Source organism: Limanda limanda, chromosome 3 (genome assembly GCF_963576545.1).
Source record: "Limanda limanda chromosome 3, fLimLim1.1, whole genome shotgun sequence".
NCBI lineage: Eukaryota > Metazoa > Chordata > Actinopteri > Pleuronectiformes > Pleuronectidae > Limanda > Limanda limanda.
Genome location: NC_083638.1, coordinates 16366819 through 16391869, shown reverse-complemented (window position 1 = coordinate 16391869; position 25051 = coordinate 16366819). Strand labels below are relative to the sequence as shown.

At 39.6% G+C, this 25051-nt stretch overlaps 4 protein-coding genes across 4 annotated transcripts; 1 reads left to right on the top strand and 3 right to left on the bottom strand.

Moving 5' to 3' along the window:
• The first annotated feature begins 231 nt into the window (after positions 1-231).
• On the top strand, positions 232-8168 carry LOC132998332 (proline-serine-threonine phosphatase-interacting protein 1-like). Its single transcript, XM_061067903.1, has 15 exons — positions 232-331; positions 899-999; positions 1667-1741; positions 2480-2514; positions 2625-2731; positions 2907-2969; positions 3118-3210; positions 4272-4317; positions 4402-4481; positions 4806-4904; positions 5678-5774; positions 5940-6036; positions 6264-6331; positions 6848-6963; positions 7158-8168. Exons 1-15 carry the CDS (start codon positions 299-301, stop codon positions 7287-7289), a joined length of 1242 nt encoding a protein of 413 aa, XP_060923886.1. The 5' UTR covers positions 232-298; the 3' UTR covers positions 7290-8168.
• An 18-nt stretch (positions 8169-8186) lies between these two features.
• LOC132998331 (tetraspanin-3-like) lies at positions 8187-12964 on the bottom strand. The gene is made up of 7 exons (XM_061067902.1): positions 12811-12964; positions 11286-11477; positions 11118-11192; positions 10685-10786; positions 10398-10550; positions 10152-10235; positions 8187-9308 (listed from the first exon to the last, which is right to left on the bottom strand). Exons 1-7 carry the CDS (start codon positions 12871-12873, stop codon positions 9216-9218), a joined length of 762 nt encoding a protein of 253 aa, XP_060923885.1. The 5' UTR covers positions 12874-12964; the 3' UTR covers positions 8187-9215.
• A 4836-nt stretch (positions 12965-17800) lies between these two features.
• Positions 17801-18553, bottom strand: LOC132998050 (neuromedin-B-like). Its single transcript, XM_061067535.1, has 3 exons — positions 18388-18553; positions 17951-18138; positions 17801-17854 (listed from the first exon to the last, which is right to left on the bottom strand). Exons 1-3 carry the CDS (start codon positions 18551-18553, stop codon positions 17801-17803), a joined length of 408 nt encoding a protein of 135 aa, XP_060923518.1.
• A 2009-nt stretch (positions 18554-20562) lies between these two features.
• sec11a (SEC11 homolog A, signal peptidase complex subunit) lies at positions 20563-24563 on the bottom strand. Its single transcript, XM_061067839.1, has 6 exons — positions 24379-24563; positions 23807-23916; positions 22681-22830; positions 22360-22479; positions 21094-21151; positions 20563-20991 (listed from the first exon to the last, which is right to left on the bottom strand). Exons 1-6 carry the CDS (start codon positions 24463-24465, stop codon positions 20941-20943), a joined length of 576 nt encoding a protein of 191 aa, XP_060923822.1. The 5' UTR covers positions 24466-24563; the 3' UTR covers positions 20563-20940.
• Between the last annotated feature and the right edge of the window lie 488 nt (positions 24564-25051).

Genomic DNA, 25051 nt, shown 5'->3' with positions numbered 1-25051 from the left:
GTCATTTATCTAAGCAGACACATATGAACTATACGTGACTGATAACGCCTATAGACACAGCCTGGTCTATCGAACCACAGTGAAAGAGAGACACAGCCTCACACAGGGGCTGAGCTGACTGTGGTCAGTGACATCATGGGACATAAGCTCTTCCTCATTCAATATGACAAACTGACATCTCGGCTGCTCACGGTTTTAAACATAGCTCACTTGGCTCAGTATCAGCTGACCTTATAAACGTTATTTAAAATCCTGGAGGAGAAGTTCATGCAACAGCTTAAAACAGGCAACAGCTGAGATGACACCTTTAATGTTTAAAGATGCTTTTTGGGTGAGTTCACTTTTTTGTCTTAAGCTTTGATGAAGTTGGTCTTTGCGAAAAAGTGGAGGTTTATTGAGATCTTCACAATCGTTCTGTACTTTAGTTTATTTTAGCTTTGAATTCACAACCTAAGTAAACTCTAATGGACATATGTAACTGAAAGTTTCTGCAAAATCAAAACTTTGATTGTGGAGGTCTGTGACAGCACTGCCATAGATATTACATCTTAACTTAAAAATAAAAATGTCGGTTGATTTCATAATTGCTGACAATTCAACCATACAGACCACAAACTGCTTATACAATGTGTAATTCCTCGATGTGTTGAAGTGCCACATACACTACAATATTATAATCTAATCTGATAATCTATCTATCTACACATAAATCCCAGTTTGATGATGTACATGGTTATGTATGTTACCAAGTCCTTTACAGGACTATCTTTGTGAGTAGTTAGTTCTGCATTTTTACCACATAGTGAGTCCAGGATTGGCACAAGAACATGTTGCAAGTGTTGTTAAGCAACGGCGTTCATTGCAGAGTTTAATTTGTTGTAATGTTTTTTCCATACAGGGGTCAGATCTGACCTGTCACACTGGGTATGACGCTGTGATCCAAAGGTTACGAGATGGAAGGCAAATGTGCAAAGATGTGGAGGAGCTTTTAAAGATGAGGTAGCATCAGTTCATACAGCATTAGGGATGGTTGTTGCTCAGGAGATAAAGTGGGTCGTTCACTAACCAGAGGGTTGATCAATCCCCATTTTGGACTTTGGACACAATGAAGAGTCCCTAATCCCAAAATTGCCCTGGAAAGCTGTGCCAGCATGAGAGATGTTTGCTAGAGAACGTGCTGCACAAAGATGGTTAAATGATAAAACTACTGTGTTGTCAGATTACTTTTCCAAAAATGTTGTTCATGGAAATTTTTGGTTTAATCATAAGAGCCATTTAAGTTGCACCCTCAAAAATATGAGTCTTGGAAGAACTTCCTGGAAAAAATAAATACATATATATATATATATATATATATATATATATATATATATATATATGTATATATAATGATTCAGTTATACAAAGCAGATGTTTCACCAATTCCTGGATATGGAAAGAATGAGTTCGTCTGTGAGTTACAAATATTCTATATCAATGATTCAGCAGATTCATATGAGGTCAACTTCAAGATGTAACTGAATCCAACAAAAGGTGGTTTCAGGCCGATGAAGCAGATTTTGTGAGCAAGCAGAACAGCTTAATACAGTATTAATCCTAAACTGGGAATCGTTTTTTGTTGTTAGTTGATGACGATCTGATGCAAACACATGTTCACACTGCACAGGGCACTGGCAGAGGAGAGGTACGGGAAGGAACTGGTGACCATTGCTCGAAAAGCTGGAGGACACACGGAGATTAGGTAAATGCATAGTTTCACATTCGGTATGTGTGCTATGTTGTCAGAAATGTACTTTCTATATCCACTGTTGATGAGTCAATTGGTTAAATATTGAACTAAGACATACATAAGACACGTTATTGCTGACTCAAACAACTGCCATAGGTTCTTTTTAGAGGAAACACATGTCTGTGAGAGACAAGGAGTGGTGAGTGTGTGGTGGGTCTACTACCTAGCAGTATGTAAAGGGGTCATTAACTGTTTCCTGTTACTCCTTTTCTGTTCTTTCACATTTCTCTCGTGTTTAGTCATCTGCCACTGACAACACTGTAAGAGTGAAAGCGACAGAAACAGATGACTTTTACAATGAGCTAATTGAATTAAATGAAATTAGAATTCAAAATATTTTTTTCAATTTTTACAGTAGCGACAGTAAGGTCACATTAATGTTCTGTTATGGTTGTTTGTTTGACTCTATCTTATGACTCATGAGCCCCAATTTAATCTCTATATCCAAATGATGAGATGATTTCTGTTAAGTCTGATGTGATAGTGTGCAACTGTTACTGCAGCAGTTCCACAGTTTAGCTGCACTGAACTTCTGTGTCTTCAGAGAAATCAAAATGGGAGTAGGCTTGTTTGCCAAAAATAACTGGGGACTTTTTGGTTTGCAAAGATAATCAGCCTCTTTGTTTCCTATAAGAATCTGTAGACAGTCACTGAATCACGCCTGATCTGACATGTGCATCGTTTTTCCAGCACCTTGAGAGCGTCATTCGACCAATTAAGAACACGTAAGTTCATCCAGTTGTTTACTCCCCGGACAATAAACAATAACCTTACCACTGAGCACTGCTAGCTTCCCTCTGATCATTGAGTTTGCTTGTGTTATTTTTGGCTGCAGAAATGGAGACCATCGGGCACTTCCGCATGCAACTTTCTGATATATTGAAAGAGGAGGTGAAAAAGATCGAGACATTCAGAGAACGTCAAAAAGAGCAGCGGAAGAAGGTTAGGGAACATTCATGTTGCTTAACAACTGACTTATTGTGTCAATTGTTATATATTACTGAGTCTAAGGTTTGATTTCCCTAATGAACATTATGTAAAGTCTAATATCTTAGACTGGCCTTATGTATATAAAACATAATATGCAAGACTGAAATCCTTCACTTTGTCCTTATAGTTTGAAAGCATCATGGACAAGGTTCATAAGAAAAAGATTTCCTCCTTCAAGAAGACCATGGAGGTAGGAAAACGTTTCTATTATAATCAACAAAACAATTTCTTATAGTGAAACTGAAGAACATAACTGGCATAAACCACAAACACTACACATGTCTTAGAGTCCTTGGCAAAACCCTGCAGTTCTTGCTTTCCGTTTCTCTTTCTGCCAGTCGAAGAGGAACTATGAGCTGAGAAGCAAGGAGGCTGACGAGGCCGAGCAGGGCGCGGAAAAATCTGCTGTCACACCCAAAAACTCAGAAAAGGTACAATCGGTCTAGGAAAGACCTTATTTCATGTAAAGTCAGACCAGTTTTATTAAAAGCTTTTGTACCAAAATAAGTTTCCAACATTGGCATTGGGAAAGTTAACAAACAGATGCAATGCAAACGTCCAACTAGGAGGAACTGATGTATGATCATGTGTGTGTGTGTGTGTGTGTGTGTGTGTGTGTGTGTGTGTGTGTGTGTGTGTGTGTGTGTGTGTGTGTGTGTGTGAGTGTGAGTGTGAGTGTGAGTGTGTGCGTGTGCGTGTGCGTGTGCGTGTGCGTGTGCGTGTGCGTGTGCGTGTGCGTGTGTGTGTGTATGTGTGTTAGAAAGGGGAGTTAGGCTCCAATGAAAGGGAAAAGTGAGGGAAACAGGGCCGGGTCTAGGCAGGGGCAAGAGGGGGCCTGGCCCCCTCAAATAAATGTTGTGCCCCCTCAAACTAAATCCCAATTTATAATAATAATAATATAATAAAGCACAATGCTCCCTCAAGATTTGTGGCTGCCCCCTCATACATGCCTGTCTAGACCCGGCCCTGGAGGGAAATATGTGTTCTTTAGGTGGTCCTTTGTGCAAAGTGAATCAAGGAAGCATGTATTGAGACTTAGCTTGTATGGTTCATCCAGGACAGAGGGGATCCCGGTCCAATCCAAGCAGGTTGGATGGGTTTTTAAAATCCACTTCAGCCTCCAGGGATCAGCTTCTCTGCCTCCACTGTCCAGAAACTAGTTAATTTTTTCCCCTGCCTCCTTCACCACCTCTCACTTCAGATGCTTTCCCTCCATGTTTGATTTTCCCTCTCTTTTTTGTATTCAACTTATCATTTCCTTTGCCCCTCCTTCTTTTCCTGTTGAGGTGTAAAAGGCCATTCTGTCCATTTCATGTTCTCCTTACTGCTACAGTTCAACATCAAGCAATTCCCCAAATCAACCTGATTATATTCAAGAAAGGTGCAGGAGTAACATTTCCTTCTGATGTTCAAGTTCCTGGTCTCTCTGGTTTGTGATCAGACCTTCACATGAATCATGCATGTCACTTCCTGTGTAATATTTGCTTCACAGATACGTCACAGGGCCAAGCAATGCAGACAGACAGCCAACGAATCAGGTGAGACTCAGAGCCACTGTGTGTTCGATGAGCTGTTTCAGTACTAAGCATAACCATCTATAATTAGACTTTCAACTCTCACAGAGAAGCTGTACTTCAAAAACGTCGTGCAGCTGGAAAGTGTTCGCCAGGACTGGGAGGAAACACACCAAAGCACATGTGAGGTACTGTGGTATTGCCTGAAACGCTCTGGAACATGGTGTCACAGAACAGATTAAAGCTCCACAGACCCTCAGCCTCACACCACATCCCCCTGACTCTGCAGAACACCTTCATATTGCTGCCCAGTGAGGAGGTGCACCAGTGAGCATGCAGTCACATACATATTTTCAGTGTGCACAGATGCAGCATGAATGTTAGAGAGAGGGATAAAAGGAGAAAATACTTGGAAACACACACACATCATGTCACTGCAGAAATGAATCAGTTGCTTACACTTGCTTCGGAAAGTTACAGTAGGAACTAGTGGTGTGCACTTGTCCTGACAGGTGTTCCAGCAGATGGAGGGAGATCGAATCGGCATGCTCAGGTGTGCTCTGTGGGACCACTGCAACCACTTCTCCCTGCAGTGTGTCAAAGATGATGAGGTGAGCTAAATGCATTTCCTCCTGATATTTATCTACAACTTCACGAGGTACCATGGTCATATAATTTTTTTAAACATGGCAATTTGGTCACAATGGTATAGTCCCAGTGACCAAACTACCACCTAACTGTACTACTATATTATAAAAATAACAAGATACAGGACAATACTACTAAATTCCAAAATCTGCACAACTACACAATTATCGAATTTAAGCAGAATGACTTTATCAGAAGAGTACAGTCAATATAAATGTTTATTGGTTTTTAAAACCTCAGCACTTCAGATTTTGAGTTTTTAATATTTGGTTTAGATCTAGGTAAGCCACACCACAAAGGGCTTTCATTTCCAAACCAAAATGAATGTGTTTAAGAATATCAATGTGAGTAGCACGGCTCTGTGCACGTTAATGTCAGTCTCGTGGTCGATCAGTCCACTTCTCTGGTCCCGAGTCAAATATCTCAATAACTTTTTAAAGACTTACAGAATCATGACATTTCATACAGACATTCATGATCCCCAGAGGATCTGCCATTTAGCAAATGTTAGCAGGCTAAAATGCTGAATTTGATTCAGAACACCAATGCTGATGTTAGTTATTTCGCACTGGAGAATAGCAACCAATTGGTAGATGATTTAGCCAAAACAAAAGCTTCTCATACGTGGTCAATGATATTTTTAGCATGGATAACTGAAAAGTCTCTAACCACTGAGTTAACCAGAAAACATCAGCAGCTCTGATCTCACACAGATTGTCTCCCGTTTGCAAATCAGTTCTACGAGGAAGTGAGGAAGCTTTTGGAGCAGTGTGACATCACGACGGACAACAACTGTTTCATAGAGACAAAAGGAACGAGGTCGCAGCGACCAGGTGAGACGTCACACTGTCCTCTCCCCTTTAAAGAAAACAACTAACTCGAAAAGAGAAGCGAGAACCAATGTTTTATCTACAGTGCTTATCAATTTTCAACTTTTCTCTTGCTGCTGAGCAACAGTGCAACACTTTTCACTTCTCACTTCTCTTTTTCTCACACAGAGCCCATCGTGTTTGAGAGATACTTCCCGACTGAGACGACCGCACACAGCAATGGCCCAGCACTTATCGCAAGAGGAGGAGAGGACGTGATGAGGAGGTGTGACACAAATAGGCTTGTAGCTTGTAGGAGGAATCAGCAGGAGGTAGCATTGTTACTGAAACCTGACAGGGTATTATAGGACTGTTGTGGTAGTCAAACAATGCCGCCTGCTATCGGTTTCATCTTTTCTATTGTACCTTCCTCTATTTAGACCATTATTAAATATATACATGTGAGTGTCAGGTAAACATACTCATATATCTCATTGAACCCGTATCACACAGAAACTCTTCACCTGGGAGTTTCCCGAACAGCAACATGGACAGTGCTCGATCATCACTGACATCTAGTGGTGAGTGTTAGTACTAAAGTTACTCACTCCCCCATTGTACAGGTAGTTATGTTTACGAATTTTTGGATTCGAAGTACAACAAACATTTTGTATTTATTCCAAGTGGATTTGTATACAGTTTTTTGTTATGGATTTACATATTCATATGTATTGTTAAGCAAACACAGTGTATGGCTTGAGATTTAAAACTGAAATTATCATATTGAAATAGAATCATGATAGTGGTAGTAGTGAATTATTTTTATACAAATAAGTTGTATTAATCAGATATAAAAAGGTTAAAAGAATAAAAGTAACATGAATGTTTCTTTCAACTTTCTATGCTTCCAGGAACACATCACCCTCTATGGGATTCAGGGTTGGGGTTTTGTAACATTAGATAAACATGTAAATCAGGACAAATAATTTTTAGATCTGAACTGCATTAATTATTAATATAATGTATAAAAGGTATTATGCTTTAAACTATAAAGAGAAGCTAACATGTAGCCTTTACAAATGTCTCCCATGGCTCAGTTGAGATTTCAGATGGAGGATATGCGCCTCTAACGGGCCTCCAGCAAGACACATCACTGGCCACATTTACAGCTGATGAAGAGAGCTACAATGTGCTTTATGCATACATTGCACAGGTGATCACTTTGTATCATTTTATTTGTATCAGTTATTTAATAAGATGAAACTTGACAAGAACCTAAGTTTGTCATTTGTGATTGTATAGAATGTTGACAAGATCATGTTGTTCTTTAGGTAAGAGAACAGAAACAGGCTGGTTTGTGTTTGTGGGACTCACCTCTAATTGTCTTCATTCACATGAACTGGTCAGGAGGAGGATGAGCTGTCTGTGGACAGAGGGGACGTGGTCCGAGTGTTGGAGCGAGGAGGAGATGGTTGGTGGACTGTGGACAGGGACGGCCTGACTGGACTGGTGCCAGGGAACTACCTGGGCAAAATCTGAACACACACACACACACACACACATACACACTAACAAACACACACACACACGCACAATGCCAAATCACACATTGCCACACACCAACATATGCATGTGCTTAAAAATAGTCATTGCTTCCTGTGTCACATTTGCATAACTACATAGATGAACATAAACACATATTGTGCATCACTATAGATTCACTCACATACACAGTCCTTTGTCAAACGTCCTTGTTAAGTGTTGTTTACAAACGCATCTGAAGTCTGACCTGATTTAAAGTATTATGAAACTGTACTGAAAGCATCCTTTAGCAGTTATTACTGGTTGTTTAAACATGATAGAGGGACTTTTTTATTTTTTTTAACAGTGAATCAATCATAACGCTGTAGCAACATTTTTATAATCCTAGCTCCTGTGTTATAAAGGTAAACAGTCTGACCCGCCTCCTTCCTAAACCTCCCTGTCACATGTGACTACAGCTGACATGCACTGAACTCGGACATTATCCGGGTATTATATGTGAAACTAAATGTCAGAGTGAGAGCCTTTCTGCGAACAATCTCCGGCCAGGTCCTTTGTAAAAACTCCACGTCAGACTGAGGAAACAACAGGATTCACCGGTAGTGGGTGTGTTAGATGTTTCAAATTCAGATGCAAAAAATTGACCCCGACCCCCGTGTGGCTGTGCTGTACACTAAAGATATGTGAACTCTGCAGCAGAACGGACATCCTGTCTCTGTGTGCTGCACCACACCTCACCTGAACGCTTAGATTTCTGTGTTGATCTGACCACATAGTCTTCCACTGCGCTGTTCATTTGTCTGTTACTGCTGGGAGGATCATGGAGATCAGCAAACAAAAATGAGTTGTTTACATAGTACATAGTGTTAATAAAGTTGCAATGAAACCATCACATTAAAATGTATGACTTTATTTGTCCCCTGCCTCTTCTCCCATCGATACACAATTTTTGTTTGCGTTTTTTTTCTTCAGCACTCGCTAAACATTTGGGGGGTAAACTAAAACAGCTTAAAAATATTAAAACAGAGTACAAGTTCACAAAGATGTATAAAACGTCATTTTTCCTTTTTAGCTAACAAACTAAATAGAAGGAATTTTCTAGCTGTGTCTAACTGAATCTACACGTACAGAAATGTTCAAGTAACACTGATAATAACTAAAAGCACTGGAGACTGAAAAGTTGATTCACAATGTAAATATTAGGAATTTCTCACTAGTGAAGCTAGATTAAGAGAACATCCACACCAAAACAGAATCATGTGCATCATTCACAGCCCGAATATTTGAGTATATGCAAAAATGGCTTTGAACACAGAAGTGCTCCACAAACAAAAACTAATAAATCTAAAGAAAGAGAAAAACATTGAATTTTTTTTTTTCCATGGTAAAACATGTTCACAAAAGTCTGGTCAAGCCAAGGTATCGGGAATACACGACATGTTCTTTTAAACACAAAACCTCGCATTTGAATAACTGGGGAATATCTCCAGAGCTCCAGCCGTAGTGCAAACTAGTTCAGTACATTCCATGCTCCCAGTCGGAACTCACACTCAACATCCTCACTGGGGAAGTGCCCAAATTTCACGTAGTCATAATTAAAGGAATAGAAACAATTCAACATCAACATCACAAATGTAAATTAGCCATTCACAACTTTGGCTTTTGTAAGTGTTTCAGTATTTGTAAGGAGAAAAAAATAACATTTAAAGTAACAGTAACTTACGATGCATGTCAATAAATAACAGCTTTTTTCGCCTCGAGGCCCCCCCCCACCCAAACCACGTCGACCGTGTTCGCTACTTTATCATGAATTGTGCAAGGTGTGCTTGAGCTTATATAACTACGGCTGAAATCTACTGTGGACATGTCCGGTGACGCTCTTTTTTTGATTTTCTTGAGTGCTTCGCTGACTGGCCGCGACCTTCACGCATAGTTGTTGGTTGTTACCAGCAGCTCATACGCCGGGTCGTGACTCCTCCTGCACAGCACCAAGCAGGCACAGAGCATCCCCAGCATCTGCATTGACACGATACAGGAACGAAAGAGAAGCTGTTATTCAAGTCATTAGTCCCTGAGGCAGCAAATAACATGAGTGTAATCACAGAAGAAGAACTTTTGTCACTACTTTAGGATCTGTGGTTTCCTGGTCAGCAGCGACCACAACTAGGTCAGAGTTGCTGACAGCTCAGTTTCCTGCTGACTGAGACGTCTGCAGCTTTACTTATGTTTCCAAAAGACGTGGTTTTGACTTGATTTTAAAATAGTCGTGTAATAATAACTTTTGGAGTAAGGATGCTGGATTTTGCAAATAAGGCAGCTGACTGAGTGATTACGACTCAAACTGTCTTCAGTTGTTTTGTAGACTGCATCCACTCTTCTATGTTTTATTTAAACGCATCATTGTTGTTATGTTAAGATCTGCTGTCAAACAATTCTGGAGAATTTTAGAAACACTCCAGAGACGAAGCAGTCACGTGCTTTTTCCTCAAGACACACCTACAAGCCATGAAGGCAAAACATTGTAAACACTAACTTTCAGTCACAGTTTCACGTCATCATCGCTTGAAGAAAACAAATCCCTCATCGTTTTTTCGACCATTGTCGTTTCTCGTGAGTAGTATTTTTGTAGGTAAGAAACGAGTTGCAGAGCAAACAATCTACTTCCTGTTTACACCAGCACGCACATATCCAGTGAAAATGAAAGGTCATGTGATATGCATTTCTGGTGAGTTCATTTGGATGGGTTCTTTTACTGATAAAGAAATAAAATGCGTATGTGGAAGGAGATCGTTTTAGTATGGATGAAGCCTTAGGTTTAAGATAACTGTCAGATATTGTCTTATTTATTTAAAATCTTACCTGTATAGATGCAAAAGTTAATGCAGCCCATATGACGTACATCATGATCTCCTTCAACTTCTTCACGACAAGAGCTTCACAACCCTAAGACAGAAAATAAATTACCTTAAAAGAGCTTTCAAGGTCAAAAAACTGTTCATCAGAGAATAATATCATCAGATAATTTAAGGCTTTTTGAGCCACTGACAAATATACTACAATTCTCTGGTTGTAGCTGATGTACCCCTACATTGAGGAACTGTGTACCTCTTGGTAGAGATCTGATGGTCGCGTGAGAATACCAGTACAGTTGCTGATGCCGGGCTGACAGCAGCTGACTGGGACGCTGTTGTTCTTAGATTCTTTAAACCAGCGAGTGTTCCTCCAGTCAGAGTAGTTGTGGATGCCGCAGCAGTGAAGCTAACAGGAGAACAGAGAAGAAGGATGAGCGACAATCTTTACCGAGAATACAATCTGAAATTTGTCTCTCAGTCTTAAACATCCATCAAAACAATAAACAGGCATGAAAATAGGCAGACTCTTTTTGGACTCACCTGCTTCTGCACATAGTCAATAGCGCGGCTGGGAGCGTCGGTGTTGGTGCCGTTGTACTTGTTGTAAACCTTCTGGATGGAGTGATTCACCTGGTCTTCAACCTGGAACGAGCACACAGCTGCTGTTACTGTCCCGGCTCAGGGATTTGGACTGGGTACCAAACATCAATATTCTAAAGGTGGCCACCAAAATGTTTGAGGACTATTGAGCATCTTAATACCTTGTCATTTAGTGCAGCATGCTTGCACCAATATCTCATAATGCATGGGAAACTTGCATGAAACTTAACACAAACATCTTGTAGAGGCATGCAAGAGAGAGTTACACACTGAGATGAGGCTCATGTGTGTTGTATTTTAAAGGCTGTACTAAAGTCTGAATCACACAGAGATCAAAAGTGTGGCTCTATTGTGCCAGTGAGGCGGCCTTTACCTTTGCCCTGTAGATGTAGCCGAGCACCACCACCACACACTCTGTTACAAACACCAGCAGGAGAATTGCAGCGAACTGAAAAGACAACAAAGACACAGTGTTCAGGGACCCAGGAGTCAGGTAAGTTCAGAAGCAGTGCAAGCACAAGTGAATACAATCCACACTCACAGTCGCCAGACCACAGGAGCTCTCACGTATCGTTGCACAGCAGCCGATCAAGCCGATGATGAAGAGAAGAGTCCCCACGGCTATTATTATGATGGCCGGGATCAAAGTGTACACGTCTTCGAAGAAGTGGTCATAGTCGTCGTATGTGACAAACACATAAGCTCCAATGTAGCATAAGATTCCAGCTGCAGCCTGCACATTAAAACACAGAGAGAAACAAGTTAGAGGGTGACAGAGAGAGGGGCCTCCTCTTTTATTCATTTAGGTTTCATTTGATAATGACTTGCTCTTTGCTCTATGAGTCACACATGACAATTACACTGAATTGTAAGTCAGTAATTATCAGTAGATATCAATAATTCCCTAAATATTTCACATTCATATTTCTTTTCAGTTTTAAGCTTTTAGGGTTAGGGGATAGATCCTGAGTGTAGGCTGTGGTTTTAAACTTTTCTTTATGAGCAGAGACACTTTTTATTAAACAAACATTTCACAATCCTGAGGTTGATCAATAATTTGTTATGCCTTCTCACTAAGCTTTTACAATCCAACCGGTTGAGGCAGTTGGCCACACCCACATTGAGTCTGGTTCTAGAGGTTTCTAAAGTTAATGAGACAGTTCATCCCCCCCAAGTGCTGCTCATTGAGGGAACTTTGGGGGTTTCTCTACGGATTTTAAGGTCTTGACCTTGTATGTAGAGTGCCTTGAGATCATGTATTTTAGGATTTGGCACGATACAAATAAAGTTGAATTGAATAAGCATTATATCCGTATATGTGACTTTTGTTATATTGCGATTGATGAACTTATGTCGTGACAATTATTATAATTGTTTTATTACACAGCTGTATGTTAAACTGTGTCTCATTAACAATGGATATTCTTTTTTAATGATTGATCATTTGTTTTTATTTGATTATAATAATAATCTAAGTTCAGTTTAACAGTTGATCAAAGCAACAGGACAGCATAAAGACTATATGACTTTTACAGACAAATAACTTGTTTTGGAAAACTATGTTCAAACAAATACAAACATGGATTATTATCATGCAGAAGAAGAAGAAGAAGAAGAAGAAGAACATGTGAACAGGTGCATTGTGACCTGGGCCACTTGTTATCTCCACATACAGATAGATGGTGGTGAATTAGTTAAGTTCAGTTTATCGTTATTACAGATATGAATGTAGCTCAGCTGATACCATGTGACACATGTATCTGTGCGGGTTGACTCAGCTGCAGAAGCTGCCGCATAACGTCATGGCTACAGGTAGTGGGCGGCAGACACACACACACACAGACACAAACCCTGCAGCCAGCTACACACATTAGTGTTCGAGCCCCCTATACTGATACTACATTATAAACCCAGTGGATGTCCCACAGCAGCTCGTGTCTCCCACAATCCGCACACAGCGCAGCTCTGGCGCAGTTAGCTAGCTAGCATTAGCATGGCTCTCCATCCCTGGCCCCAGTGATGCTGCTGCTGCTGCTGCACAGTTCACACGTCTGTCGCTTTCTTACCCAGAATATGAGGTTGAGAAACACCAGGACGGTTTTCGACGACGTAATCCCACACTGTCCCATCGTGCCTGCAGCCTACACCGGAACCCGAGACTGGGAATGTGACTATGTACAGAAGCTGTGTTTACTGGTGCACCTGCTGCTCTGCTGCTGGGATAATAAAATGGCTTCGGCTGGTCCTGCCCATAGGTCCTGGCCCACTTTGCACGCTCTCCTGGGCTCCACCAATCACATGGCCGCCATCGAAAGGGGGGGGGCAGAGGTCACATGCACGGATGACATCATCAAAACAAACAGGCTGATGGAGGCTGATCCACCGATGAAGCTATAATAATGTATTGTTGTGTTAATAAAAATAACGATTATTATCGTTATATAACTGTTCGTTTTTTTAGATAGATAGATAGGTAGATTGATGGATGGATGGATGGATGGTTGGTTGGATGGATGGATGGATGGATGGATAGATAGATAGATGGATAGATAGATAGATAGATAGATAGATAGATAGATAGATAGATAGATAGATAGATAGATAGATAGATAGATAGATAGATAGATAGATAGATAGATAGATAGATAGATAGATAGATAGATAGATAGATAGATAGATAGATAGATAGATAGATAGATAGATAGATAGATAGATAGATAGATAGATAGATAGATAGATAGATAGATAGATAGATAGATAGATAGATAGATAGATAGATAGATAGATAGATAGATAGATAGATAGATAGATAGATAGATAGATAGATAGATAGATAGATAGATAGATAGATAGATAGATAGATAGATAGATAGATAGATAGAGCTGAGAATTATAACATTAAGTTTATTATTAACCTAATGATTCTGTTCAGTTAATGCAGGATAGCAAACTATGCCCCTAATTTGACAGAATTTCGATATGAATTTAAAGAATATATCAAGACGTAATATATTTTTTTTTCACCTCATTATTTATCTGCATGTCTGTTTATTGTTCTGTACTGTATTTTCTCTATCAAGTGCATGTCTGCAATGTTAATACACATACAATTGTGTAAACACTCACTCACGCACTGATCCCTTAAACTGGGTTAATATTTACACAATGCATTCAATTTTAATTTGTGTCTTCTCATTGCAGCCCCACTACTTTACTCTTTTTTTCTCTTCGTATAATCCCTCTTTACACAACAAGGATGATATTCAGCTTCATACTGATGGCCACACATTGGGATGTACATGTGCAGTAAGAAGAGTTTGACAAAAGGCAAAAAGGACAGTATTTTAAGTATATTGTACTTGTACAATAGTCAAGCTTATCCAGAAATTAGTAATTATTTCTCATGAATGAATGTATCCAGACCTACAGCAGCTCAGGTGTGATGGAGGCTGATACTTCTCTTTTCAACACTTTGTATTTCCAATGGGCCTGTTCAGCCTGTAAGTGTAGTAAGGGTCTCACTGCCGGAGGGTGGCAGTGTATGATTGTTAGTTTTACACTAGTGTAGCGTGTGTGGGAGGAGGGTGCATCAAGTGCAAGTAGTTTGTTAGAACACACAACTATATGAAACATGCCATGCTGACGATGCACACTTTTCAGATGTTCAGTCCCAGGGATGCTATACAAGGCTTTTTAAAATACAATATTGTCCCGGGCCTGAATTATTCATAATAATAAACACACATGCACCCACACAGTGCCTGAGCAAAAATGAAAGAATGTAAGAGACACATATGATATTTCCTGACTGTCTCTACTCAAAACCTATTAGGCCCATGCAGCTCCTATGAGGGCAAGATAGATTATTGAATAGAAAATTGGTACCTTTGAAGCACTCAATCAATAATGACTGGGACCTGTGCCCAAAGCCTTGCTTGGTTTTATTGAGTTACAGCATGCAGCATTTGTCTCTGTCAGCTTTGTAGTGTTCAAACAACTTTCACACTCAAGCAGAAGCTGAGGCTGCTTATGTTGACACAACATACATCCACTGTGTGAATTATGCATCAAGCCGCCCTCAGGGCTTCAATTTCAGTCTCTATTAAACCAGGACAAGAAACAAACAGATAGGTAGGGAGGCAAAGACAAATACCAAAGATTACAATTTGCATGTGACTTCTGACCAGGACAAATTGCCTTGTAATGAATACGTCTGTGGCTGTGTTAAAGTTTTTGTATAAGCTCAGGCAATGACACATACAGTATACTTACTGATGAAGCAAGATAAAAAGCAGTTCATTTATTTTAAGGCTGGTGAGATTTACACTGAGATTTGGGTGATACAGTATATGTTTAATGTAGTTACAACAATGTTGATATGGAAAGAAAAGAGGAAAGACGTTACATTTACCCTCTTAACGAGGAGGACATCTTTAATTATTTATAACTGTTTCGATTTTTTCTTTAATTTGCCTCGCGATTCGGTGTAAAAGATTCTATAAATTGAATAAACCGTATCAAATATTTTATTTAAAAGCCATATTATGTGACCCAACTAAACATAACATAGCAGTGTTAATGCCACATTAGCTTTTAATTTGAATTATTTTGATCATATCACCAGAGAGAGTTTAGAGTCCCCTTGGCACGCTGTACATTAAATATGAAATTCTGCGTTGTCCCATACTTGGTGATTGTTATATATAATTCAGTGTAAAATTAATACTTATAAGAGGCTCCTTTTCTCATATTAACATACACAACCCAGTTGCTTCAGAGTCTAGCTCCATACCCTCCTGTCTCAGTGATAGAGATTTATTCAGGGTGAGTTAATAAATGATGATAAAACATTTAATGAAATCATATCTGTGCAGGAAGAAGAAAATTTAGATTTTAAGACGTTTCTTTCTTTTACTAAGCATCATGCTCCTGTGAATTTAGAGTTGCTCATATGTGTATAGGTTGACATAAAGGGGGATTAATAGAAAAAATCCGAGAAAGTACACAAAGGCACAAAGCACTAATATGAGCAACAGAGCCAATGCAGAGTAAACAGAGAGCCCAGAGATGTTAGATTGGTTCTCTCCTCACCCCCAGGAGGGAGGAAGCAAACATGGGAGATGCGTGCATGCTCAAATTGTGTGGAGACGTCACCTTCCTAAACAGTTAACACTCTGCAACATGTTGGGATCTGCACTTTTAAATCATTAGGGAGCAGTTAAATCCACTCAGTCACACACGCACATATATACATGCACGATAATTGATTATTAATGTTTCAACACGCTGAACTGCACTGTGCAACAGATTAACATGTTAATTATGGAGATGTTAAATATACATCTTTAAAAGACAGCGTTTGTGGCTGGTGATGAAAATTCTATCTGTGTGACAGAAGAAATAAAATACTGTTGCTGATCCACGACTTTACAATACAATGTCCATCTAATAGCTCTAACAAAGTGTTTACTAACAAGAACATTGTTTGTATTCTTTACCAAAAAGATGTTTTTGAGTTTCCCATCAGAGGTCGGGATGCAAGTTTGTAGTGCTTTTCTATAGCGACTTATTTTTCCTTTATCCTATTGAGGAGGCTTGTTTGTGAAATTGCACCAGCCTACTAACTAACTTATTTACAATGTTGTGCCCCTGAAAGTTCCTTTCTCTCCAGGCTGTTGTTTGCCAAAAATGACATTTGGTTAAAATGTGAGATTATGGAGGAGTCAAAATCAACTTCTTGTGTGAAAAACTCACAGAAAAGACAAATAGATTATTGGTTCGTTGGGAATTATCGCGGCTCTTAGATTAAAATTTCAGTTTATTTGGAGAGCCTTCACCAAAAATTCCTCCATCCTTGTATAATGGTGTGAAGTTATCTACTCAGATGGATGCAATGTTCACGATCGTTACAATAGGAGTGGAAACAATATTACAAACACCTTAGTGTAACTCAAAAGTACATCCTCCAAAAGGACCACACAATTCAATATATTTGCAAAGCAGTTTCAAAATAAATTGAACATAATCTTCATGGATTTATTGTGTCAGTCTGCTTCAAAGTGACAACTGATACTAGTGTCATTTTTGTTTTACTTCTTTTGTCACTGGGCCGAAATTATGAAGTTAGGCAAATGTCAACACTACACCACAAGCACCTCTCTCACCTGAATAGATACTGCCTTGGTACACACCACTCTCCGTTTCCCACCTTAAAAATGACACGACTCAGCAGATGAGGAACTGTGGGAGCAGAAGTGAAAATAGCTGTATAGCCTACCGATTCAATAGATTTGCCCGGGGCAATGTAGCTGCATGAGGCATCTCACTTCACCACTATATCGATCGAGAGAACAGATCATCCCTTCATGTGAAGGACAAGCAAAGTAGAAAAGATAATATCGACTTCATGTTCAAATGTTCAGACAGTGTGATTTATATAAGCTGCCCACATGTGTTTATATAAGTGTTAGTTTGGAAATGTTTTTTTTATCAGCCAAACAATCAGGGTGAGTTATCAGTTGATTGTTCATGTGGAGAAAACAGAGGGGGTGACTCAATGTTAAGTTTAACAGTGAAATAGTTGACATATCTTTGAGGGGCCAGAATTTAATTCAAGGAGCCATCTATGTATTTAAAGGGCGACTGGGCTGTGGCATCTTCTGGTTTTTGTCTTCTGCATTCTCTATTGTCCTGCATGAATATTTTCTAGATGATTATAATAATCCAGGACACAATGAAATTATGAATGTCTCCTTTACGCAAGTAGACAGTTATCTATAATGCATCACAGATCAAAGTCACAGCAGTGCAAATAATACTTTTATTCAATATAAATATTCTTAAACGATGAGACAATGTGAAATTCCACCTTCAAAATCAATTGAAAAAAAAATGACATTTACTTGTATTGCAAATGAGCTGCAGAAGTAGAAGTGATATAGATACAGTGAATTACAACCATGATGAGCAGGAGACCGTATATTCTGTTGTCTAATGGATTTATTTTAACAGTGGAGCTCAGGTTGTTCATGCGTGCCACACTTTTCTTCTCCTGTATCACTTTCTGCTTTGGATGTAGCTTTCTAAAATCTTCATCAACAAGTCCGCCTCCTGAAAATGAAACATCAAGTTACACAGGATCGTCATTTCAGTCCGTTTTACTGTGATGGGTTTTTCTTTAAAAGTTTAGACATCAGTGACACTCGCCTGGTTTTTCGAGCGGCTCTCTTGCGTGTCCACCTGCGTTTGTAACGCCACCCGCAGAAACTGTTGGAAAAGCTCCTCGACCGCGCTCTGCTCCCCCGGGAAGGAGACGTCCAGCGCATCCTGCCCCTGCCCCTCCGCTGAGGGCATCAGGGGGGCATCCATCACACTCTTCTTCCCCATGAAGTGTCCTGCCAAGTCAGAGAAAAAACGCTCATTAGAAGTGGCTTAGAATTCTGTGAGGAGTGAGGGAGGAAGAAAAATGCCTTTTAGTGACCTGGCACATGCATCAATACAATAAGGTCACATATACACATTAATGTAGCATGACACTGTAAACATGAATTTCCTGTAGCCCATACGGAAAACATATTAGATGGAATCCAGTACAAATAAAACAGTGTTGTCCACAGTGAGTTCGATTGTGGGATGGATCTTACCTGTAGCCCAAAGATTGCCTCTTGGATTCACTTTAATTTTTGCTACTTTATTCCTGAGCTCAGTCAGGTCGAAACTGACTGCATCGGTGAAAGACATGAAGGAAAACAAGACAAGATACGTAAACAAGCCACACTGGCAAACGTGATTCAGAGTGAAGCCCCTCATCTCAGCGCGTAAAGTGGCAAACTGATCCTTCTCCGAGAGTCTCCTCCTGGTGGTTGTGGATTGCTCGGTCGCATCATGCTTTTATACGTGGTATCCTGGCCGGGGTGGGCTCTCGTTACGTTGCGTGTCAATTTTATTCAGCCTGCAGCACAAAAAAAAACAGAAATGCTGTCAGACGACGCGTTGTCAAGTTTCGTGAGAGCGCGTCTCTGGCCGTGCGTCTTTTACGCACCGCACGATCCAGCTCCAGCTCTGTAGAAGATGGGGATGTTTGCTCAATAGACTCCACACTACGATGATCATCAATACTCTTCAGCAATTGTTTTATTCAGTTTGTGGTTAATACATTGAGGTTTAATTATGTACCTCTCTGTCTTATGGTGTATATATTTTAATGTGATGAATATGTAAGTGATATTGATAGAGGTACCCTGCACAAACAGCATATTCGTATTTCATCGAGAGAAATTCCCCTCAGATACATTCATTACATCCTTGTGGCTCATAATAAATCTATGAAATATTGCACAACACACGGCTCTCCATAAAACCTCAATAAATTAGAACAGAATAACATTTTCTCACAGCCTGGGCATTGTTGGTGTAAATTGTTCTGTCAGATGATGGCACAGGGAATTGCTCATGCTCCCCTCCACAGCAGCACATATAGTAATTACCAGCCCATGCCCCCCCATCCTCCCTCTCTCAGGACCTGGCCCTTCACAATGAGCAACATGACATTTGGCCAGTTGCAACACGCTGCTGTGATCACGATCAGTCCTCTGAGGACAAGAACCTGCTGATTCTCACTGCTAATTTAGAGCTGATAAGACCGACGGCCTCTGTGTCACTTCTTGGTGCTAAAGTTGCAAGTTTATAGCAAGAGCTGCATTTCACGTCTTGCTCTCTTCGTAACCTTTGGCATTCGCACACACACCATACCTGACCATTCAGACATACTGCATGTTTGAGTGTCGGCCTAATTAGAAAAGTGTCTGACCATCGCGGCTTCATTCTCACTAAATTTCACAGATTAGATTAAATGAGACAGCCGCGCTTCTATGAAACACTGCACTGTTCCTAAAAGCTGTGATGGATATTTGCATCTCAGGCTCAGTCCAGCTCATTTACAGCTCCAAGGGTGAAATTAATTCCAGACGGAAATGGCTTGAGACTACGGCCTATACTTTCTCTGTTCTCCCATGGCCTCAAATGAAAGGTTGACTGTGCAAATCCAATTCCACAAGTGACACCGTGTAAGTGACAAATGTGGATGACAAACCTGTAGTGAGTAATTTGGAGGTTTAAGTTTGGTGGCTCTTGGAGATGAGGTTTAACCATGCAGCTTAATTTGCTGCTGAAAATGACAGTAATAAGCAGCACTTAGGTAACATAACAGGGAAGGTCTTTGAGGTCCAATAAAACTGCACCCCAACACAATCATCTTAGTCAGAGATCAACAACCTTGACAGTTTCAGGTGGATCCGTATAAGAGTTCTTCAGTGACTATATATGACTATGTATCAACAGTGACTGTGTGATAACATGCTTGTGTTGAATGGTCCAAGTAGACTTCACCTTGATTGCAGGAACACATAAGTCCAATTCAATTTTATTTGTATAGCGCCAAATCATAATATACATCATCTCAAGGCACTTTAGAGAGAAGGTCAAGACCTTGAAATAAGTGTGCTCACAGGATGTAAAACAAAGAGAGGAGAAAGGGTTAATGCTCACAGCCTGAGCCACTCTCCATTGACTGTGTATAAAAATCATCAAACTATTAAACCATTTCATTTACAAGAAAATGAGTGAGCAACAAATTATGTCTGGCACAGTTCTGTGAACTGACCCTAATCTGACTGAGGTCGATGTGTATGGTTTCATTGAATATTTAAACAGCCACTCATGAAATACTACAAAATTCACTATAAAACAATATATTGTCACTTTAAAGATACATTTTTGTGTAACTTTCTCTTTAAAGAGCAACAGGAAAATAAAACAAATTTTCAGATGGTAACCAGATTTCATATTTAATATCATTCAAATTCAGTTCTCATAAAATACTTCACACATTATCCCCCCAAACGATTCAACAGGAAACAAACAAGACTTATTTCACCTTTAAGAATGCCGTTTCCCATTCTGAGGGAATGAAGATCAACTTACTTTATCCTTGTTCCCTCACAAAAATATTTTTAAAGCTTGGCTTCTTTTTTTTTTCAATGTAAACACCCTATCCACAGTTCTACAAAATGTTCAAACAAATGGTACAAAAAAGCCAGTTGGGTTTGACAAAGTTGTAACTAAATTCTGTTTTGAAAGGCATGACTGAGGTTTCCTGGACGTAGTTTATCCTTTTTGAGTCCTGAAGTCTGGGTACCTCACTCCCGATGGACCAGCACGAAGAGACCCAGCAAAAAGAGGACAGCGTACTGCAAGATGAAAACACAGAGCAGTTAGAATAACACAGGAAACATTAACACAACACAGAGCCAAGCAGATCCTCTTGATGAGGAGCTGGTCGACAGACTTACTTTGAACTTGGGGTAGTCGTTCATGAGGATGGTGACGATTCCAATGTATGGCACAAACCTGGAGATGACAAAGATTCACGGTCAAGAAATTGAATTGGAACATAAAATATGTCAGTTTGATGAAATTCCACGGCAACTCAAGCAATGAGAAAGCTGTTCCATATGTATCTGGATCACTTTTCTTCATATGTGATCTATAATATTGTAAATGTGCTGTTTTGATCTGGGCACACAAAAAGTCTACTGCATGTCTGTCCATCCTGTGAGAGGGGTCCCTCCTGTGTTACTCTTCCTCAGATGTATTGCTTTTTTATTCCTCCCGTCATTCTTCTCTTCCAAATCGAAGGTGGAGGGAGTAGACTGTAAATCCCCTCGAGGCAATGTTGTGATTTGAGATACTGAGTTATACACATAAAAATTAAATTAAAAAGATAAAAGATTTTTACTAGCATAACATATGAGACCAGACGTCTCAGACAGCTGATATTAGACCTTAAACTTCTCTATTTTTTTCATCTAGATCCATGAATTATTCGGTGAAAAGTCATTGAAAATGTAGAACATTTGCACAACATACAATGTATGTTACGCAAGTATGTATGACATACATACCTGCGTAACATATAATGTTGCTTAACACATAAATTGATGAATACATAACCACCTTAGCGGAGGTAATTATTTTGATAAGTAGGCATTTTTTTCAAGCTTCCCGATTATATAGATGACATGACGATGTTAAGTTTTTTAACATATAGTCAAATAAAACATGGAAAGAAGATAGAGAATTAACAATCATGACTTGCAGCCCTACACACATAACCCTGCTGTAATGAAATGAAACTCGAAGGTTCCCAATTATAAACCTAAGGGCTCAGTGTCCTTTCTGTCCTTCTCACACATATGAACAAGGACAGATAAAGAGGATGAACTACTCCAGTCACATCTTGTTCAGTGTAAATTAACTAGCAAAACATAAGAGACCAACTGTAATCCCCAAATCTAAAACAGCGGAGATGGGAAATTACTTATTTTTTCAGGTGACCTTAACAGATTGTCTTCAAACAAAATAACCTCTGTGACTATCAGGTAATTAATGCAATAAGAGAATACAAATATTGCTGTTATTTTGTCAACACATACTGTTGTAAATAAAGATTTTGTCTCTGAACTCCCTAGATTGTCATTTCCCAGTTATGTTATGTGTATTGAATATGTGATTAAGATATCTGCACTGTTGTGCATCTACCTGACCAAAGAACTTACCCCCTAGCTCGTCCCACCACATCTTTTTTCTCCAGCCAGTGTTGGCCCTGCTTGTAGAGGCCTCTGTCATCCACTGCATTGTTGTCGCCTTTGGTCAAGAACTTAATGTCTCCATTTTCCCTGTGAACAAAGTATCAGCATCATTTTAGACCACAACCTTCACGGTGTCCTCTATTTGTAGATGAGGAAATATAACAACTGTGATATATCTTACGGGCGTCCCTGAGCATTTTATTTAAATACTATTAATATTAATCTCTGGTTTGATACACACGTATGCGACAGAATAATCATGGACAATAATAACAGGTGCAGTCGTACTTTTCATGGATCTTTAGTACTCTGTGTACTATTGGGATCTCTCGGCCTTCTATCCTGAAGACTACGATCTCTCCAACTCTGATGGGATCCTCTACTCGGTTGGTCAGGAACAAAAGGTCTCCTCTGTGGAAAGCTGGCTCCATACTCCCACTGAAATGAATGGTAAATACACATTTAGATCATCATTTCAATATTTTTACATGTCCACCTTTGATTAACAATATGAGGAAACTAGAATTATTTTATATTCAGTTTCTGCCAATTGATCGATTTCACCTAAATCTTTAACAACTTCTTTGGACATAACTAATAAGGACCCCAAAAATATAGGGAATGCAAATGCAGACTACCATAGTTTAGACTGGGATATATTGATAATATTATTTAAAAGCTAAATGAATAAAATTTGACAATTAAATGCACATTTAAATTTTTTTTAAATGACAGTTTTACGGATCGACAAATGTGTTTCTAAGAAAAGTGACAGTGACAGGATGTTACAAACCATAACATCCTGTGAACAGCGCAGTTTCATCTTCCTCATTCTAACAGTATCATAAATAGATCAACTTGTTGTGGTGAGTATTTTGTCTTAAAAATAATTTAACTAAGAAATGCATGAGAGTATCAATTATCATCACACAGCAAAACAATGTGTTTGTTGGTAATCATGTACAATCAGTAGGTGGTTCTGTAAAGAGGTTGTAGAGAAGTCCCATTTCAAAATGTGCACCAGAATGGCTGAATCTGCCTCCAAGATCTAGAAGTATGGACTTATATTGTATTTATATTGCATAATTGTGTTACTGTGGTTGAATGATAAAAGCTATTTGTCTAACATTATACCATTATAACATTATACCCTAAAACTGTCATGGTTTTAGGGTATAAGATTTATAAACCAAAATACACGGTAAGGTAAAGGTATTTATAAAATCAAGTAATTGATTTCAGATGGGTAGTCAAATTAAGGTTGGTTAACGTTGTTTATTGGCTTATATTGTTTATTCCAGCTAAACGAATGTGTCCAAGTAGAACCCACCCCCCTGTGACGTTTGCTCAGGCTACACACGTCAAAACAAGGCAGCACAAGAACCTCAACTCTCAACATGTCCAGTGAACTCACCTGAGAACCACCACGATGGGGCTCTCGCTGCCAGTCACCACCATCAGTCCCTTCCAGATCATCAGCGCAGAGGAAACTATCATCCCAAAGTTCAGCACCTGGTAATAGAGCTGCAGACACAATGCAGAGAACCACACTTCCGTTAGCAGCAGCCCTGCAGAACACACACCGGCCTATAGAACTAGAATCATGAGCAGTCAGGTATAACGTGGCCCCAACTTAAAAAACACATGGGATTTATTTTGGATAACACGAATGCTCATATGGCGTTAGACCTCAGCTCCCACTGCCATGACAGAAGTGTGCTGAGGGGAGGAAACGAGCTAGCTACCGTGAGGCTACTCATATAGAACCCTTTATATACAGTATATGTTTAAAAACAGAAGTTCCAATGCGTTTCAAAAGCTGAAGCACTATATGTTAAACAGCTGGACCGAGCACTTGACTTTGATGTGAGGCTAACACGAGTCCCAGTGAGGCTGCAGGGATACAAAGCGCTCGGATGCTAGTTCCCATTAGCTCCCACAACACAACATGGCTGGAGCGGAGTGACGCGAGGCTGCGGGTCCTACCTGCCGCCTGTTCATGCGACGAACATCGTCCAGAAAGCCTAGAGACATCATGGTTACACGGGAAGAGGCACACGGCGTTTGAATCATACGGAACCCGCCGAACTAGCGAGCATATGGATGATGCACGGTCACACACACAGCCCGCTAACGCCGCATCCCTGACTTCCGGGTGCGCTCAACCGGAAGTCCCGCCCTCCCGGTGAGCGCTATGTTGAGGTGTCAGCTTAGGATACGAGAGAGAGGGGGGAGGGAGAGAGAGAGACGTGGCCTTACTGAAATAGTATTTAAACATAAATAACTTCTACATCTTTAGTCATAAATTACTTCTTTCTCTTTATACATAAATCACTTCAACATCTATTTTCATAAATCCCTTCTATGTCGGTAAACCATGTCTCCATCTTAATACATAAGTCACTATATAAGTTTGTACATAAATGACTTTTTATGTTTTAATATATTAACCATTTCTTCATCTTTATACATAAGTCACTGTATGTGTTTGTACATAAATCACTTCTATGTTTTAATATATTAAACATTTCTTCGTCTTTATACATAAGTCACTTCTTTGTGTTTGTACATAAATCACTTCAACATCTTTATACGTTGACAACCTCTATATGTCTTTATACATATCAATACATACAATCACTTCTACTTCTTCAAACGT

Excerpts from the sequence above, each read along its gene's own strand:
- LOC132998332 (XM_061067903.1), top strand. The coding sequence starts at position 299 with ATGACACCTTTAATGTTTAAAGATGCTTTTTGG. Across the intron at positions 1,000-1,666 it reads GAGGAGCTTTTAAAGATGAG|GGCACTGGCAGAGGAGAGGT; the intron begins GTAGCATCAGTT and ends CACACTGCACAG. Across the intron at positions 2,732-2,906 it reads AAAAAGAGCAGCGGAAGAAG|TTTGAAAGCATCATGGACAA; the intron begins GTTAGGGAACAT and ends TTGTCCTTATAG.
- LOC132998331 (XM_061067902.1), bottom strand. The coding sequence starts at position 12,873 with ATGGGACAGTGTGGGATTACGTCGTCGAAAACCGTCCTGGTGTTTCTC. Across the intron at positions 11,478-12,810 it reads TTCTCAACCTCATATTCTGG|GCTGCAGCTGGAATCTTATG; the intron begins GTAAGAAAGCGA and ends TTTAATGTGCAG. Across the intron at positions 9,309-10,151 it reads TAACTTTTGCATCTATACAG|ATGCTGGGGATGCTCTGTGC; the intron begins GTAAGATTTTAA and ends GTGTCAATGCAG.
- LOC132998050 (XM_061067535.1), bottom strand. The coding sequence starts at position 18,553 with ATGAGGGGCTTCACTCTGAATCACGTTTGCCAGTGTGGCTTGTTTACG. Across the intron at positions 18,139-18,387 it reads AGGCAATCTTTGGGCTACAG|GACACTTCATGGGGAAGAAG; the intron begins GTAAGATCCATC and ends CTGACTTGGCAG. Across the intron at positions 17,855-17,950 it reads AGAGCCGCTCGAAAAACCAG|GAGGCGGACTTGTTGATGAA; the intron begins GCGAGTGTCACT and ends TTTCATTTTCAG.
- sec11a (XM_061067839.1), bottom strand. The coding sequence starts at position 24,465 with ATGATTCAAACGCCGTGTGCCTCTTCCCGTGTAACCATGATGTCTCTA. Across the intron at positions 22,831-23,806 it reads CCCATCGTGGTGGTTCTCAG|TGGGAGTATGGAGCCAGCTT; the intron begins GTGAGTTCACTG and ends CATTCATTTCAG. Across the intron at positions 20,992-21,093 it reads ACGACTACCCCAAGTTCAAA|TACGCTGTCCTCTTTTTGCT; the intron begins GTAAGTCTGTCG and ends TTCATCTTGCAG.